Source organism: Salvelinus sp. IW2-2015, unplaced genomic scaffold (genome assembly GCF_002910315.2).
Source record: "Salvelinus sp. IW2-2015 unplaced genomic scaffold, ASM291031v2 Un_scaffold2336, whole genome shotgun sequence".
Classification (NCBI taxonomy): Eukaryota; Metazoa; Chordata; class Actinopteri; order Salmoniformes; family Salmonidae; genus Salvelinus; species Salvelinus sp. IW2-2015.
This window is the reverse complement of record NW_019943661.1, coordinates 54842-72501: the sequence shown is the minus strand read 5'-3', so window position 1 is coordinate 72501 and position 17660 is coordinate 54842. Positions and strand designations below refer to the sequence as shown.

At 42.8% G+C, this 17660-nt stretch overlaps 1 protein-coding gene across 1 annotated transcript in view; it reads right to left on the bottom strand.

Annotated features, from left to right (window-relative positions):
- Positions 1–17660, bottom strand: part of LOC112073681 (stomatin-like) — a 27803-nt gene that overhangs the window by 947 nt on the left and 9196 nt on the right. The window contains exons 3-6 of the mRNA XM_070440251.1: positions 10499–10571; positions 10290–10372; positions 9416–9619; positions 1248–1347 (exon numbers count right to left, since the gene is read on the bottom strand). Of these exons, the coding sequence (XP_070296352.1) occupies positions 1248–1347; positions 9416–9619; positions 10290–10372; positions 10499–10571 (460 nt within the window). The remainder of the gene's footprint in view (positions 1–1247; positions 1348–9415; positions 9620–10289; positions 10373–10498; positions 10572–17660) is intronic.

Below are 17660 nucleotides of genomic sequence, written 5' to 3'. Positions count from 1 at the left end.
TCCTTCCATTCTAGAACAGGAAGGTTGGAGGTTCCCAGTATAGATGCATATCTAATGAGGGGGTTGTTCTGTCTCACATGGATGCTTGTATACCTTGGTTATTGCTATTGTTTACTGATGATCATTTTGTTGTAAAGATTGTTTGGAATTCTTCTTCTGCACAGGATTCTGCCATGTTGTTGATATGGAAAGCATGTCTCTTTCAATAAGTGTGTCTTTTGCGTTGTTTGTTTTTATAACAGAACTTGGTTTCATTTTTTCCAAACTGCCACCGTAGCTTGGGATGGTAGAAGTTAAACATTGTGGAATTTTTATTTATGAGACACTAATGTCGTGTATAGTGACACTTTGATTGAAAGTAGATAAAATATAATGCGGAAAAAAAAATAAGAACTTTGTAAATATAGTGTTTGCTTTTTTTCTCCACAGAGTAGAAGTTATGTACTCTTAGTAAAATTAGACAGTGTGTATGGCTCTAACAACATCATGTGGTGCTATTCACTACTAGATAGGGTGTAAGTACACGGCCATTCACCACACCGGGGGGGGGGATAGTGTAAAAAGTAACGGCCATACACCCACCGGATATGAGGTGTGTAAAATAAAAGAAATAGCTACGGCCCCATTTCACCCACCGGACTAGTAGGAGGTGAGTGTAAAGTAACGCGCCATTCACCCACCGGATAGGTGAAGTAAACGGCCATGTCACCTACGGATACGGTGTTTAGTAACGCGCCATTATTCACTCCTCGCTGCATGTAGGTTTATCATTGTTACCAGTAACGGCCCATTCACCTCCTGGATTAGGTCGTAAGTAACGCCATTCACCCACCGGATAGGTCTGTAAGTAAACGGCCATTTCACCTCCTGGGATAGGGTATAGTAACGGCCATTTCACCCACCGGATAGGTGTAAGTAACGCCATTTCACCCACCGGATAGGTGTAAGTAACGGCCATTTCACCACGCGATAGGTGTAAGTAACGGCCATTTCACCTCCGCGATAGGTTGTTAAGTAACGGCCATTTCACCTTACCGGATAAAGGTGTTAGTAACGGCCATTTCACCCACCGATAGGTGGTTGAAAAGTGTAAATGGCAGTAGTTTACTTAAACACGTATGCCATTTCACTGGCCACCGCGGATGAATAAGCGTTGTGTGTTCTTAATACGGTAACGGCCAAGTTGTCACTTGAACCCAACCGTGACTACCGGTTATACTACATTGAGTAGTGAGCGGGGCACATTTCAGCCATGGCTCTCTGCAGCTGGTGGGGCAGCTTCACGTCCTTAATCTCCACACGCTCCACCTTGATACCCCACGGGTCAGTGGCCTCGTCCAGAGACTCCTATGGAAGGGGTAGTAGGGTCAGCAAACAGAGAAACATTAGTCGGTCCAGAGCTATCATACAGCTAACGAAATAGCTACACCTACTAGTGTATTTGTCCAGAACAGATGAGTTCGATGTGGGATTAGACTCTATTCATCCACAACAGGTAAAGGACAGATCGAAATGTACTGTTCAAGGTGTCATTAAAAAAATGCAATCCCTCCCCCCCTTCTCCCCAACTATAAAAATATTTTCACTTGACCCTCCCCGTGTACTGTTAAATAAATTGAACACCCTCCTCCTCTTGGAATTAACTCAAAATAATGTTGAAGACCATAACTGTGGAGACCCTGTGGCCTATAAACGTGGATATGCTTTGTGGCACAGTTGATGTCACACAGGGCTACGGCCAGAAGGTTGAGTGTTCGCCATGACAACCACAGATGAGCTCATTCTCCCTGCCTGTTTCATTACTTCATGATCAGTGCCGGATGCAGACAATCATCAGCTAGGGGGGGAATAAAACATTTTGATGCCATATTTACAATTATATAAAATACACTACATCACCAAAAATATGTGGACACCTGCTCGTCGAACATCTCATTCCAAAATCATGGGCATTAATATGGAGTTGGTCCCCCTCTTTGCTGCTATAACAGCCTTCACTCTTCTGGGAAGGCTTTCCACTAGATGTTGGAACATTGCTGTGGGGACTTGCTTCCATTCAGCCACAAGAGCATTAGTGAGGTCGGGAACACTGATGTTGGGCGATTAGGCCTGGCTCGCAGTCTGCGTTCCAATTCATCCAAAAGGTGTTTTATGGGGTTGAGGTCAGGGCTCTGTGCAGACCAGTCAAGTTCTTCCACACCAATTTCGACAAACCATTTCTGTATGGACCTCGCTTTGTGCACGGGGGCATTGTCATGCTGAAACAGGAAAGGGCCTTCCCCAAACTGTTGCCACAAAGTTGGAAGCACAGAATCGTCTGGAATGTCATTGTATGCTTTAGTGTTAAGATTTACCTTCACTGGAACTAAGGGGCCTAGCCCGAACCATGAAAAACAGCCCCAGACCATTATTCTTCCTCCACCCAACTTTAKAGTTGGCACTATGCATTCGGGCAGGTAGCGTTCTCCTGGCATCCGCCAAACCCAGATTCCTCCATTGGACTGRCAGATGGTGAAGCGTGATTCATCACTCCAGAGCATGCGTTTCCACTGCTTCATAATCCAATGGCGGCGAGCTTTACACCACTCCAGACGATTCTTGGTATTGCGCATGGTGATCTTTAGGCTTGTGTGCGGCTGCTCGGCCACGGAAACCCATTTCATGAAACCCAATTATTGTGCTGACGTTGCTTCCAGAGGCAATTTGGAACTCGGGGACAGATGATTTTTTACACGCTAGGTGCTTCAGCACTCGGCAGTAACGATATGTGAGTTTGTGTGGCCTACCACTTCGCAGCTGAGCCGTTGTTGCTCCTAGACGTTCCCACTTCACAATAACAGCACTTACAGTTGACCGTGGCAACTCTAGCAGGGCAGAAATTTGACAAACTGACTTGTTGGAAAGATGGCATCCTATGACGGTGACACATTGAAAGTCACTGATCTCTTCAGTAAGGCCATTCTACTGATTGCATGGCTGTGTGCTCAATTTTATACACCTGTACAATCTTCAACAGTTAAATTAAATGTTTTGTTGTCCTGATCATCATTGTAATGACATGCTTGAATAATATAGGACTAGAATAAGATGCAGATGGCTTTCTAGTCTCTTCGTGAAGATTGAATGGCTACAGGTCTGAACAAATAAACAGCTATAGCCTACCGCCATCCTGCGTTCTCTCTTCTTTCAGGCTCCCACGGCTGTGGCCATGAGTTCTATTGGCTTCTGTATTTAACATTCAGCAAACAAGAGCTTGCTTCCCTCTTCCAATAGTCTATTCGTATAAGAAATGCTAAAAATAAGTTATTCCAGCAAACTATTCTAGTCTAGCTTTTCCTGGGATTCCAGAGAGAGAAAGACTGTGACAGAGTGCTCGCGTGCGCACAAAGAAAGGAGAACTCTCCCCGGGGTTCCCGTCAGCTTCTCCGGGATCGGTTGCGTTACCGCACTGCACACCTCGAGGCATCCGTTTCCGCCACTCCGGATTCGGGGATCTGAACCGACTCCCTTTCGACGGAGGCCATCGCCTCTCCCTTCCCGAACGGCGTTCGCCCATCTATTAGGACTGACTGACCCATGCTCAACTGCTGCTCACATGGAACCCTTCTCCACTTCGGCCTTCAAAGTTCTCGTTTGAAAATTTGCTCCGTTCATCTTTCCCTCAATCCTGACTAGTCTCCCAGTCCCTGCTGCTGAAAAACATCCCTACAGCATGATGCTGCCACCACCATGCTTCACCGTAGGGATGGTGCCAGGTTTCCTCCAGACGTGACGCTTGGCATTCAGGCCAAAGAGTTCAATCTTGGTTTTATCAGACCAGGGAATCTTGTTTCTAATGGTCTGAGTGTCCTTTAGGTGCCTTTTGGCAAACTTCAAGTGGGCTGCCTTTTACTGAGGAGCCACCAGCTCTAGGAAGAGTCTAGATGGTTCCTAACTTCTTCCATTTAAGAAAAATGGAGACCTTCAATGCTTCGGGGACCTTCAATGCTGCAGAAAAGTTTAGTACCCTTCCCCAGATCTGTGCCTCAACACAATCCTGTCTCGGAGCTCTACGGACAATTCTTTCAACCTCATGGCTTGGTTTTTGCTCTGACATGCACTGTCAACTGTGGGACCTTTATATAGACAGGTGTTTGCCTTTCCAAATCATGTCCAATCAATTGAATTTACCACAGGTGGACTCCAATCAATTTGCAGAAACATCTCAAGGATGATCGATCAATGGAAACGGGAAACAGTTTCGAGACTCATAGCAAAGGGTCTGAATACTTATGTAAATAAGGTATTTCTGTTTTTTATTTGTAATATATTTGCAAACATAAAAAAAAATAAAAAAAWAATAATCATTATGGATTGATAGATTGATGAGGATTWTTTTTTTTTTTAATCCCTTTTAGAAAAATGCTGTAACGTATTTTTTATTTTTAGATTTGGCCAATATCCCTTGTTTATGGATAGCGCTGGCTACGCCGTGTTGGATCTGAAGACATATGGATGTCTGGTCAATTTCTTCCCAGTCACGTTGTCCGGAGCCAACTTTCCTATAGGAAACCCTGAAATGCTCATATTGTTTATATGCAGATTTTAGAATATTCCCATGAACATCTGTCACCATGGGAACCTAGCTATAGACATCCTACAGACTCTGGCAGGTGCGCTAGTCCAGTGTCACTTTGATTATGCCTGCACATCCTGATTCACCACTAGGCCAAACATCTAAAGAATAATCTACAGATAACGGTTGAATTTTCCCCCCTGTATTTTACAATGGTTCCATCCCGAGAATAATCACTTTTCTCCCCAAATCGGAAGTGTCATTCTAAAGCATATGTCTGGATTTGAGTAGAGCTTTGATCGGCAATACCTTATTATTACCAGCCACTTCGGCACCAGCTCCCCGCTGAGGATGCGCCACCACCAGCCACGCTAGTGTGGGTGGCTCCACCTCGGTCCGTCTCGGTTACTGTAGTGCAGTCTTTGTGCCAGCATCGGTTTGTGGTGGTATGTAGACAGTTACGAAAAATACAGATGAAAACTCTCTTGGTAAATAATGTTGTCTAAAGCTTATCATGAGATACTCTACCTCAGGCGAGCAAAACCTTGAGACTTCCTTAGATTTTCGTGCACCAGCTGTTGTTTACAAATATACATAGACCGCCACCCCTTGTCTTAGCAGAGGCCGCTGTTCTATCCTGCCGAAAAAGCACAAAACCTGTCAGCTGTATGTTATTCATGTCGTCGTTCAGCTACGACTCGGTGAAACATAAGATATTACAGTTTTTAATGTCCCGTTTGTAGAATATATACGTGATCGTAGTTCGTCTATTTTATTATCGATTGATTGTACGTTGGCTAATAGGAACGATGGTAAAGGTAGATTACCCTCTCGGTGACGGATCCTAACAAGGCACCCGGAGCTTTGTCCACGATATCTACGTCTCTTTCTCCTGCGAATGACGGGGATGAGGGCTTTATCTAGAAACTCTTTTCGGACATAAGATACGGTGGCAGAAACATTATGTACAAAATAACTTACAAATTACATGAAAAAACACACACAATAGCACAATTGGTTAAGGGGTCGTAAAAAACAGCAGTCATTTCCTTTCGGGCCATTCTTAAAATTCATTATCAGAAGTAAAAATACAGACAGACTTGCCTGTGTTTACTGTGCCTTTCTAGACCTTATAAACTGTTGAGAGTAGATCCACAATGGATTCAAAATCAAATTATTCAAATTACATTTTCACTGCAGCCTAGAGTAGAATTTTGGTCTCACTTGAAAACAATAATACAGTTATTAATAATATTGTGGTTGTTGCTACTATCGTCTAGGTAGGATAATTATATTGTGGTTGTTGCTACTATAGTCTAGGTAGGATAATTATATTGTGGTTGTAGGCTACTTTAGTCTAGGTAGGATAATTATATTGTGGTTGTTGCTACTATAGTCTAGGTAGGATAATTATATTGTGGTTGTTGCTACTATATGCTATGTTAGGATAGATTAATTTGTGGTTGTTTGCTACTATAGTGTCTAGGTAGGAATATATATTGTGGTTGTTGCTACTACTTTAAGTCTAGGTAGGAGAATTATATTGTGGTTGTTGCTATCTATAGTCTAGGTAGGATAATTATTTGCTGGTGTTGCTATCTATAGTCTAGGTAGGAATAATTATATTGTGTGGTTTGCTACTAATGTCTAGGTAATATATTAATATTTGGTTGTTGCTACTATAGTCTAGGTAGGATAATTATATTGTGGTTGTTGCTACTTTAGTCAGGTAGTGATATGGATAATTGTGGTTGTTGCTACTATTAGTCTAGGTAGGATAATATATTGTGGTTGTTGCTACTTTAGTCTAGGTAGGATAATTATATTGTGGTTGTTGCTACTTTAGTCTAGGTAGGATAATTAATGTGGTTGTTGCTACTATAGTCTAGGTAGGATAATTATAGTGGGTTGTTGCACTTATGTTCTAGGTAGGATAATTTATTGTGGTTGTTGTACTATAGTGTCTAGGTAGGATAATTATATTGTGGTTGTTGCTACTATTAGTCTAGGTTAGGATAATTATATTGTGGTTGTTGCTACTTGGTCTAGGTAGGATAATTATATTGTGGTTGTTGCTACTATAGTCTAGGTAGGTATAATTTATTGTTGGTTGTTGCTACTATAGTGTCTAGTGTAGGATAATTATATTGTGTTGTTGTCTACTTAGTCTAGGTAGGATAATTATACTGTGGTTGTTGCTACTAAGTCTTGGTAGAAATAAATATAGTGTCCGAAAGCAAGATGCAATAGGGGAGCTTTCCTGACCTGTGTGTGATTCGATGTCTTCACTGTTCCTATTGTTCTATTGTTGAAAATTGATGCACTTCAGTTCGAATGTTTTATATAGTATATTGTTAGTTAGCCGATTGCAGATCTGACAAAGATACACCTACCACTCTGTCACGTATGGGAATGGTGGGATAGAGGGTCAGGAATAGACCGTTAGAGACTGGTAGAACAATAACGACGGTGGTAAAATTAGCACATTGGAAAAGCTAGGTCATAAGCGAAGTACCTGATATAGGAGGAGGTAGCATGCAAGCAGATAAGGAATGTGACCTAGATGGAATACATTATATAGTAAAACCTGTAGAAGAGTGAATTTAACAGGGAAGAAAACGCACTCAACTCCCTTTACAAAACAACTCACCCTCCCTGTGGCAATAACAAACAACTCAACCTCCCTGTGCCATAACAAACCACTCAACCCCGTGCCCAAGAACAAACCACTACCCTGGCAATCACACAACCCTCCTGTGCCCAATAACAAACCACTCAACCCTCCTTGCCCAAAACAACCAGTCACCTCCCCTTTGCCATAAACAAACCAGCTCAACCTCCCCTGGCCCAATAACAAACACTCAAGCCCACTTTGCCAATAAAACACTCAACCCTCCTTTGGGCCAAGTAACAAACACTCAACCCTCCCTGTGCCAATACAACATCCCTAACTGCCTCAAACCATCAACCCTCTTTGGCCAATAACAAACCACTCAACCCTCCCCTTTGCCCAACAAACACTCAACCTCCCGTTTGCCCAATAACAAACCAGTCAATCTCCCCTTTGCCATAACAACCACTCAACCCTCCCTTTGCCCAATGAACAAAACATCAACCTCCCCTTTGCCCAATAACAAACCACTCAACCCTCGCCTTTGGCCAATAACAAACCACTCAACCTCTCCCTTTGCCCAATAACAAACCACTCAACCCTCCCTTTTGGCCAATAACCAAACCGACTCAGAATCCTCCCTTTGCCTAATAAACCACTCAACCCTCCCTGGCCAATAACAAACCACGTCAACCCTCCTCTTTGCCCAATAAACCACTCAACCCTCCCCTTGTGCCCAATAAAAACCACTCAACCCCCCTTTGCCCAATAAGAAACCACTCAACCCTCCCTTTGGCCATAACAACCATCAACCTCCCTGTGCCAATAACAAACCACTCACCTCCCCTTTGCCCAATAAAAACCACTCAACCCTCCCCTTGTGCCCAATAACAAACCACTCAAACCCTCCCTTTGCCCAATAAACACCACTCAACCCTCCCCTTTGCCAATAACAAACCACGTCACAACCTCCCCTTTTGCCAATAACAAACCACTCAACCCTCCCTTTTGCCCAATACAAACCATCAACCCTCCCTTTTTGCCAATAACAAACCACTCAACCCTCCCTGTTTGCCCAATAAAAACCACTCAACCCTTCTTTGCCCAATAACAAACCACTCAACCCTCCTCTCCCAATAACAAACCACTCAACCCTCTCCTTGCCCAATAACAAACCACTCAACCTCCCTCTTTTGCCCAATAACAAACCACTCAAGCCCTCCCCTTTGTGCCCAATAACAAACACTCAACCCTCCCCTTTGCCCAATAACAAACCACTCAAACCTCCCCTTTGCCCAATAACAAACCACTCAACCCTCCCTTTTGCCCTAACCTAAGACCACTCAACCCTCCCTTTTGCCCAATAAAAACCATCAACCCTCTGCCTTGCCAATACCAAACCACCAACTCCCTGTGGCCAATAAAAACCACTCAACCCTCCCTTTGCCCAATAACAAAACATCAACCCTCCCTGTGCCCAATAAAAACATCACCTCCTTTTGCCCATAACAAACACTCAACCCTCCTTTTGCCCAATTAAACCAAACCACATCAACCCTCCCCTTTGCCAATAACAAACCACTCAAACCTCCCCGTTTGCCCAATAAACACATCAACCCTCCCTTTTGCACAATAACAAACCACTCAACCTCCCTTTTGCCCATAACAAACCACTCAAACCTCCCTATTTTGGACTACCCCCCGCGGCCCGCAGTAAATTGCGACCTGGCCCTAACTGGATCCCATAACCAGGTGAGTTTGATGTGGGATTAGGCTCTATTCATCCACAGCAGGTAACTGGATAGTAGAAAGCATGATGGCACGTCTATGGTTTTGAATTACATTTTGAGGTTTGTTTCATTGCACATAGTAAACATACTTGTCTTGATTGTGCATTCCCATCACAAAGCATGTCCAGTTTTCAGTTTGGCCTAATATGAATTAACCAAACCAACCAATCACTCAGTCACTGTGACTGTATTACTCCCAGGCATGCTGTGGGAGATGCTGTCCAGGTTGTTCTACAGTTTTACAGTTCTGCAGTTCTAAGTTCTCGGTTCTACAGTTCTATGTTCTCGGTTCTACAGTTCTATGTTCTAGGTTCTACAGTTCTATGTTCTAGGTTCTACAGCTCCGTGTTCCGTACCGACATGCTGTGTGAGATTCCCTCGTGGTCAGTCAGCAGATCAGCCTAATTCTACTGTTCTTAGTTATATGGTTCTATAGTTCTAAGTTCTAGGGCTTCCTACCTGCATGCTGTGTGAGATTCCCTCGCGGTCAGACAGCAGATCAGCCAGGTTCTTGGTTCCCAGGACGTTCCTCAGGGTGGTCTGGGCCAGGAGACGGGTGGAGGAGTGGGCGTTGGACACGTTGGCTACAGCAGAGATGGGGCAGTACACACGGAAATACACCACCCCGTCCACAGACACCGTCACTGAGTCTTTGGTCAGGATCTGGACAGAAGAGAAGAAGGCAAGAGGTGAGTTTATACTGGATGAATTACATTCTGAAAAAGGGATGTTGTTGGGGGTCTTGGAAGGAAATTGGTATGTATTGTTTGTGCACTTTACAACTTCAATCTACCAATACCAATACCTGGACAGTCAAAGTGAACTGATTAGGATCCAGGGCTCTTCAACCCTGTTCCTGGAGAGATACCCTCCTGTAGGTTTTAACTCCAACCCTGTTCCTGGAGAGATACCCTCCTGTAGGTTTTAACTCCAACCCTGNTGTTCCTGGAGAGATACCCTCCTGTAGGTTTTAACTCCAACCCTGTTCCTGGAGAGATACCCTCCTGTAGGTTTTAACTCCAATCCTATTCCTGGAGAGATACCCTCCTGTAGGTTTTAACTCCAACCCTGTTCCTGGAGAGAAACCCTCCTGTAGGTTTTAACTCCAACTCCAGTTGTAACTAACCTGATTCAGCTTATCAACCAGGTAATTATTACAATCAGGTGCGCTTGATTAGGGTTGAACCGAAAACCTACAGGACGGTGTCTCTCCAGGAACAGGGTTGGAGGGCCCTGATATACGCTGTCATTGGTGCAGAAAACATGAAGATGTACATGACACAGTCCTCACTGCACAGTGGTATGAGGTATTTGAGGTAGATGTGTTCAGTACCTCTTGGGGTGGGATGTCAAAAGACACAGTCCTCAAGTCCACCTTCACAAAGGTGTCAGTACAGGGAAGTACAAAGAAGATCCCTACAGAGGAGACAAGAGAGAAGGATGTTTTCTCACCAGTTTTAAAGGCGTGTTACAGTGTATGTGCTGTACTGTACTGTAGGCCATGTTGAGCGAGGTGTATTGTATGCTGAGGCAGTATTTCACCTGGTCCTTTCGGCTTCTTGTCTGCGATGCGTCCAAGTCTGAAAATGACCGCTCGCTCATACTCCTTTACAATCTAGAGAGTAAAACAATACAGGGTGACACGAAACCATGTGTTTTACGTTGGTTATATTATTGATCATGTCCCATGATGCCATATCAGGGCTAGAAAATGGGTGAGTAGATAACACAACTCTAGAGAACTATGCTTGTGACCTTTTCAGAGAGCTCCTCCCCTCATACCATAGGTCCTCCCCTCATTACCATAGTTCCTKCCCTCATAACATAGCTCCTCCCCTCATACCATAGTTCCACACCTCATAACATAGGTCCACCCCTCATACCATAGGTCCTCCCCTCATACCAWAGGTCCTCCCCTCATTACCATAGCTACACCCCTCATACCATAGTTCCACCCCTCATAACATAGCTCCTCCCCTCATACCATAGGTCCACCCCTCATACCATAGGTCATCCCCTCATTACCATAGTTCCTCCCCTCATACCATAGTTCCTCCCCTCATACCATAGTTCCACCCCTCATAACATAGCTCCTCCCCTCATACCATAGTTCCACCCCTCATACCATAGTTCCACCCCTCATAACATAGCTACACCCCTCATACCATAGCTCCTCCCCTCATACCTCATCCACCCCTCATACCATAGGTCCTCCCCTCAGAGGTCTCCCTCATTACCATAGCTACACCCCCTCATAGGTCCACCCCTCATACCATAGCTCCTCCCTCATACCTCATCCACCCTCATACCATAGGTCCTCCTCATTACCATAGCTACACCCCTCATACCATAGGTCCTCCCCTCATACCATACGTACACCCCTCATAGGTCCTCCCTCATACCATAGGTCCACACCCTCATACCAATAGGTCCTCCCCTCATTACCATAGGTCATCCATCATTACCATAGGTCTCCCCTCTTACCATATGTCCTCCCCTCATTACCATAGGGTCCTCCCCTCAAACCTAGGTCCTCCCCTCATACCATAGGTCCTCCCCTCATACCATAGGTCCACCCCTCATACCATAGGTCCACCCCTCATACCATAGGTCCACTCCTCATACCATAGGTTCCACTCATACATAGCCACCTTACCATACACCCCTCATACCATAGGTCCACCCCTCATTACCATAGGTCCACCCTTCATACCACAGGTCCACCCCTCATTACCATAGGTCCACCCTTCATACCACAGGTCCACCCTTCATACCATAGGTCCACCCTCATTACCATAGGTCCACCTTCATACCATAGGTCCACCCTCATACCATAGGTCCTCCCCTCATACATAGGTCTCCCCTCATACCATAGGTTCACCCCTCATACCATAGATCCACCCCTCATTACCATAGATCCACCCCTCATACCATGAATCCACCCTCATACCATAGGTCCACCCCTCATACCATAGGTCCCCCTCATACCATAGATCCCCTCATACCATAGATCCACCCCCATACCATAGGTCCCACCCCTCATACCATAGGTCCTCCCCTCACTACCATTACGTACACCCCTCATACCATACGTACACCCCTCATAGGTCCTCCCCTCATACCATAGGTCCACCCCCTCATACCATAGGTCCACCCCTCATACCATAGGTCCACCTCTTCAACGTGTCACTCCTTTATGTCATGTTCTAATGTGCACTAAGGAATATAACCCTTTTGATCAGGAAGGAGTAAATCACAACAGAACCGCAAAAAAGTATGCAGCTATTCATTATTCAGCCTACATTTTACAATGAATTTGACTTACAAAACAATATAATCAAGATTCAATACAACAACGGAACCAAGAGGCTCCACCATCAACACTGTATTTCCAAAGTTCTACAGACTCAACAGTAAATGTTAATCCAGAAACCGTTCCAGATAAGAGGAGGGAGCGTTACTTCCAGAGAACGTGACGTCTAAACCTTCTCTCTATGAGGAGGATCTCTCCTGTCCTGTGTGCTGTGACATCTTCAAAGATCCACAGCTTCTGTAAAGCCTGTCTGAAGCTAAACTGGAACAGAAGGATTATCGGGTATGTCCAGTCTGCAGGAAAAAGTCCTCAATGCCACTCCTTCCTGCAACCTGGTTTTAAAGAAGCTGTGTGAGACCTTCTTACAGGAGAGGAGTCAGAGAGCTTCATCAGGGTCTGAGTTACAGGAGAGGGTCAGAGACCTTCATCAGGGTCTGAGATACAGGAGAGGAGTCAGAGAGCTTCATCAGGGTCTGAGATACAGGAGAGGAGTCAGAGAGCTTCATCAGGGTCTGAGATACAGGAGAGGAGTCAGAGAGCTTCATCAGGGTCTGAGATACAGGAGAGGAGTCAGAGAGCTTCAGCAAGGTCTGAGATACAGGAGAGGAGTCAGAGAGCTTCATCAGGGTCTGAGATACAGGAGAGGAGTCAGAGAGCTTCATCAGGGTCTGAGTTACAGGAGAGGAGTCAGAGAGCTTCATCAGGGTCTGAGATAACAGGAGAGGGTCGAGAGCTTCATCAAGGTCTGAGATACAGAGAGGAGTCAGAGAGCTTCATCAGGGTCTGAGATACAGGAGAGGAGTCAAGAGCTTCATCAAGGTCTGAGATACAGGAGAGGAGTCAGAGAGCTTCATCAAGGTCTGAGATACAGGAGATGAGTCAGAGAGCTTTCATCAGGGTCTGAGATACAGGAGAGGAGTCAGATAGCTTCATCAAGGTCTGAGATACAGGAGAGGAGTCAGAGAGCTTCATCAGGGTCTGAGATACAGGAGAGGAGTCAGAGAGCTCATCAGGGTCTGAGATACAGGAGAGGAGTCAGAGAGCTTCATCCGGGTCTGAGTTACAGGAGAGGAGTCAGAGAGCTTCATCAGGGTCTGAGATACAGGAGAGGATCAGAGAGCTTCATCGGGTCTGAGATACAGGAGAGGAGTCAGAGAGCTCATCAGGTCTGAGTTTACAGGAGAGGATCAGAGCTTCATCAGGGTCTGAGTTACAGGAGAGGAGTCAGATAGCTTCATCAGGGTCTGAGTTACAGGAGAGGAGTCAGATAGCTTCATCAGGGTCTGAGATACAGGAGAGGAGTCAGAGAGCTTCATCAGGGTCTGAGATACAGGAGAGGAGTCAGAGAGCTTCATCAGGGTCTGAGATACAGGAGAGGAGTCAGAAGCTTCATCAGGGTCTGAGATACAGGAGATGAGTCAGAGAGCTTCATCAGGGTCACACTGACTACTGTGAGACCTGTGAAGCGGTTTTGTATTGTGACAGTGTGACTGACTACTGTGAGACCAGTCAGGGAGTTTATACATACTCTACTTGCATTGCTCGGTGCATTCAACATCTAGGATATCTATTTCTTATCTTCATGTGGTCATCCATTTTTTTTAAACAAATTTTACTGAACGTATCAAAACGTTACGCTGCCATACTGTACACTAGTATACTGTACCTTGACGCACATGAAGATGGTAGAGGGAAGAGAACAGCGTAACGATGAGAGAGATTCCGAAGAGAAGCCAGCCACAACATCCAGAGAGCCAGAGCTCTTATCTACGCAGGAAGGAATTCACCAACAATAAAGGTTAGTCTGACTGACGTATAATAATATGATAATACTATAATAACTACATGTATATGAAGTATACATACAGTATAATGACTATACGTATCATAACTTTATCAATCAAATCAAATTTAAATTTTAACGTGGAATTCTTACTTAGAAGCCCATTTCCCCAACGATGCAGAGTTTTAAAAAATTATGAAAATAAAAAATAACACAAGGAATAAAAATACACAAGATTGAAGCTATATACAGAGAGTACCAGTACTATATCACTGTACAGGGGTAGGAGGTATTTGAGGCATATGTGTTCATAAAGGCAGGGTACGAGGTATTTGAGGCAGATGTGTTCATAAAGGCATGGGTACGAGGTATTTGAGGCAGATGTGTTCATAAAGGCAGGGGTACGAGGTATTTGAGGTAGATGTGTTCATAAAGGCAGGGGTACGAGGTATTTGAGGCAGATGTGTTCATAAAGGCAGGGGTACGAGTATTTGAGGCAGATGTGTTCATAAAGGCAGGGGTACGAGGTATTTGAGGTAGATGTGTTCATAAAGGCAGGGGTACGAGTATTTGAGGAGATGTGTTCATAAAGGCAGGGTACGAGGTATTTGAGGTAGATGTGTTCATAAAGGCAGGTACGAGTTAAGGCAGATGTGTTCATAAGCGGGGTACAAGGTATTGAGGTAGATCTGTTCATAAAAGCAGGGTACGAGGTATTTGAGGCATATGTGTTCATAAAGGAAGGGGTACAAGGTATTTGAGGCAGATGTGTTCATAAAGGCAGGGGTACGAGGTATTTGAGGTAGATCTGTTCATAAAGCAGGGTACGAGTTATTTGAGGCAGATGTGTTCATAAAGGCAGGGGTACGAGGTATTTGAGGTTGAAGAAAATGGTAAACACTTCAATGTGAGGCTAAATATGAGTGCAGAGCAAGCAGATGGATGAAAGGAGCCATGGAGTGAATGGATATTCTCCAATGAAAATATATTTATGTCCAGGACGGATGGTAAACCTGTTCTGGGAAACAATCGCAACATGTCATAGTATAGTCCACTTTGATTGTATGGTATTGTATGGCATGGTATGGTATTTTATTGTATGGTATTGTATTATATGATATTGTATTGTATTGTGTCATATTGTATTGTATGTATGACATTGTATGTATTGTATGACATTGTATTGTATTGATGCATTGTATTGTATTTATGGCATTGTATTATATTGTATGGATTGTATGTATGTATGGGCATTGTTATTGGTATGGCATTGTATTGTATTGTATGGAATTGTATTGTATTGTATGGCATTGTATTGTATGTGTGGCATTGTATTATGTATTGTATGTTATTGTGTCATTGTATTGTATTGTATGACATTGTATTGTATTGTATGGCATTGTATTGTATTGTATGGCATTGTATTGTATTGTATGGCATTTATTCTATTGTGTGCATTGTATTGTATGATATTGTATTGCATTGTGTCATATTGTATTGTATGTATGACATTGTATTGTATTGTTATGGCATTGTATTGTATGGCATGTATTGTATTTATGGCATTGTATTGTATTGTATGGCAATTGTATTGTAATTGTATGGCATTGTTATTGTATTGTATGGCATGTATTCTATTGTGTGGCATTGTATTGTATGATATTGTATTGCATTGTGTCATATTGTATTGTATTGTATGACATTGTATTGTTATGTGGCATTGTATGTATGGCATTGTATTGTATTTTATGGCATTGTATTGTATTGTATGGCATTGTATTCTATTGTGTGGCATTGTATTGTATGATATTGTATTGTATTGTGTCATATTGTATTGATTGTATGACATTGTATTGTATTGTATGGCATTGTATTGTATGGCATTGTATTGTATTTTATGGCATTGTATTATATTATGCATTGTATTGTATTGTACATGTATTATGTAGGCATTGATTTATGTAATTGGCATGAGTAATTGGTATGTTGGCATTGTATTATATTGATGGCATTGTATTGTATGTATGGCGATTGTATTGTATTGTATGGCATTGTATTGTATTGTATGGCATTGTATGTATTGTGTGGCATTGTATTGTATTGTATGGATTGTATGTATTGTAGCATTGTATTGGTATGTATGGCATTGTATTGTAATGGCATTGTATTGTATTGTATGGCATTGTAATTGTATTGTATTCATTGTATTATATTGTATGGCATTGTATTGTATTTGTATAGGCATTGTATTGTATTGTATTCATTGTATTATATTGTATGGCATTGTATTGTATTGTATGGCATTGTAATTGTATTGTAATGGCATTGTATATTGTATGGCATGTATTGTATTGTTCATTTATTATATTGTATGGCATTGTATTGTATTGTATGGCATTGTATTGTATTGTATGGCATGTTTGTATGTATGCATTGTATGTCATTGTATTATATTGTATGTCATTGTATTATATTGTATGTCATTGTATTGTATTGTATGGATTGTATTGTATGCTTATGTTATTGTGTGGTTGTCACGCCCTGACCTTAGTATTCTATGTTTTCTGTATTATTTTGGTCAGGTAGGGTGTGACGAGGGTGGGTATGATTGTTTTGTATTGTCTAGGGTTTTTGTATGTCTAGGTGTCTGTGTCTAATCTAGGCATATGTAGTCTATGGTGGCCTGAATTGGTTCCCAATCAGAGCAGCTGTTTATCGTTTTCTGATTGGGATCCTATTTAGGTTGCCATTTTCCAGTTTGGTTTGGTGGGTTATGTGTCATGTGGTGTTGCATGTCAGCACTCGTGTCTTATAGCGGTCACGTTCTTTTTGTTATTTTGTATAGTTTGTTCAGTCTTCTTCGTTATTTAAAGGAAGATGTATTATCATCACGCTGCCGCCTTGTCTCTCACACGACGAACGGACACATCTGGTATTGTACTGTATGCATTGCATTGTATTGTATGCTATGGTATGGATTGTATTGTATGGTAAGTATTCTATGACCAGCTATATCTACTGTCTCAATTATATTATGACAGACCAACTAGATCTAATTTTATATGTCAGACTAGCTACATCTACTGTATATATTATATTTACGACAAACCAGCTATATCTATTGTCTCTATATATTATGGCATCGATGTACATCTATGTCTATATTATATTATGACAGACTAGCATATCTACCTGTCTCTATTATATTACGACAGGCCAAGCCATCTACTGCCTTCTACTATAATTATGAACAGACCAGCTAGATCTACTGTCTCAAAATAATATGACAGACCAGCTAGATCTACTGTCTCTACTATTTATGACAGAAACGCTACTCTACTGTCTCTATGATATTATGACAGACCAGCTAGATCTACTGCCTCTTTATATTATGACAGACCAGCTAAATCTACTGTCTCAACTATATACGAAAGACCAGCTAGATTTACTGTCTCTAATATATTATGATATGACCTGCTAGATCTGCTTGTCCTCTATTAAAATTATGGCAGACTAGCTAGATCTACTGTCTTACTCTACTAATCACTTTCATAGACAGACCAGCTAGATCTACTGTCTCTACTATTTATGCAGACCAGCTAGATCTA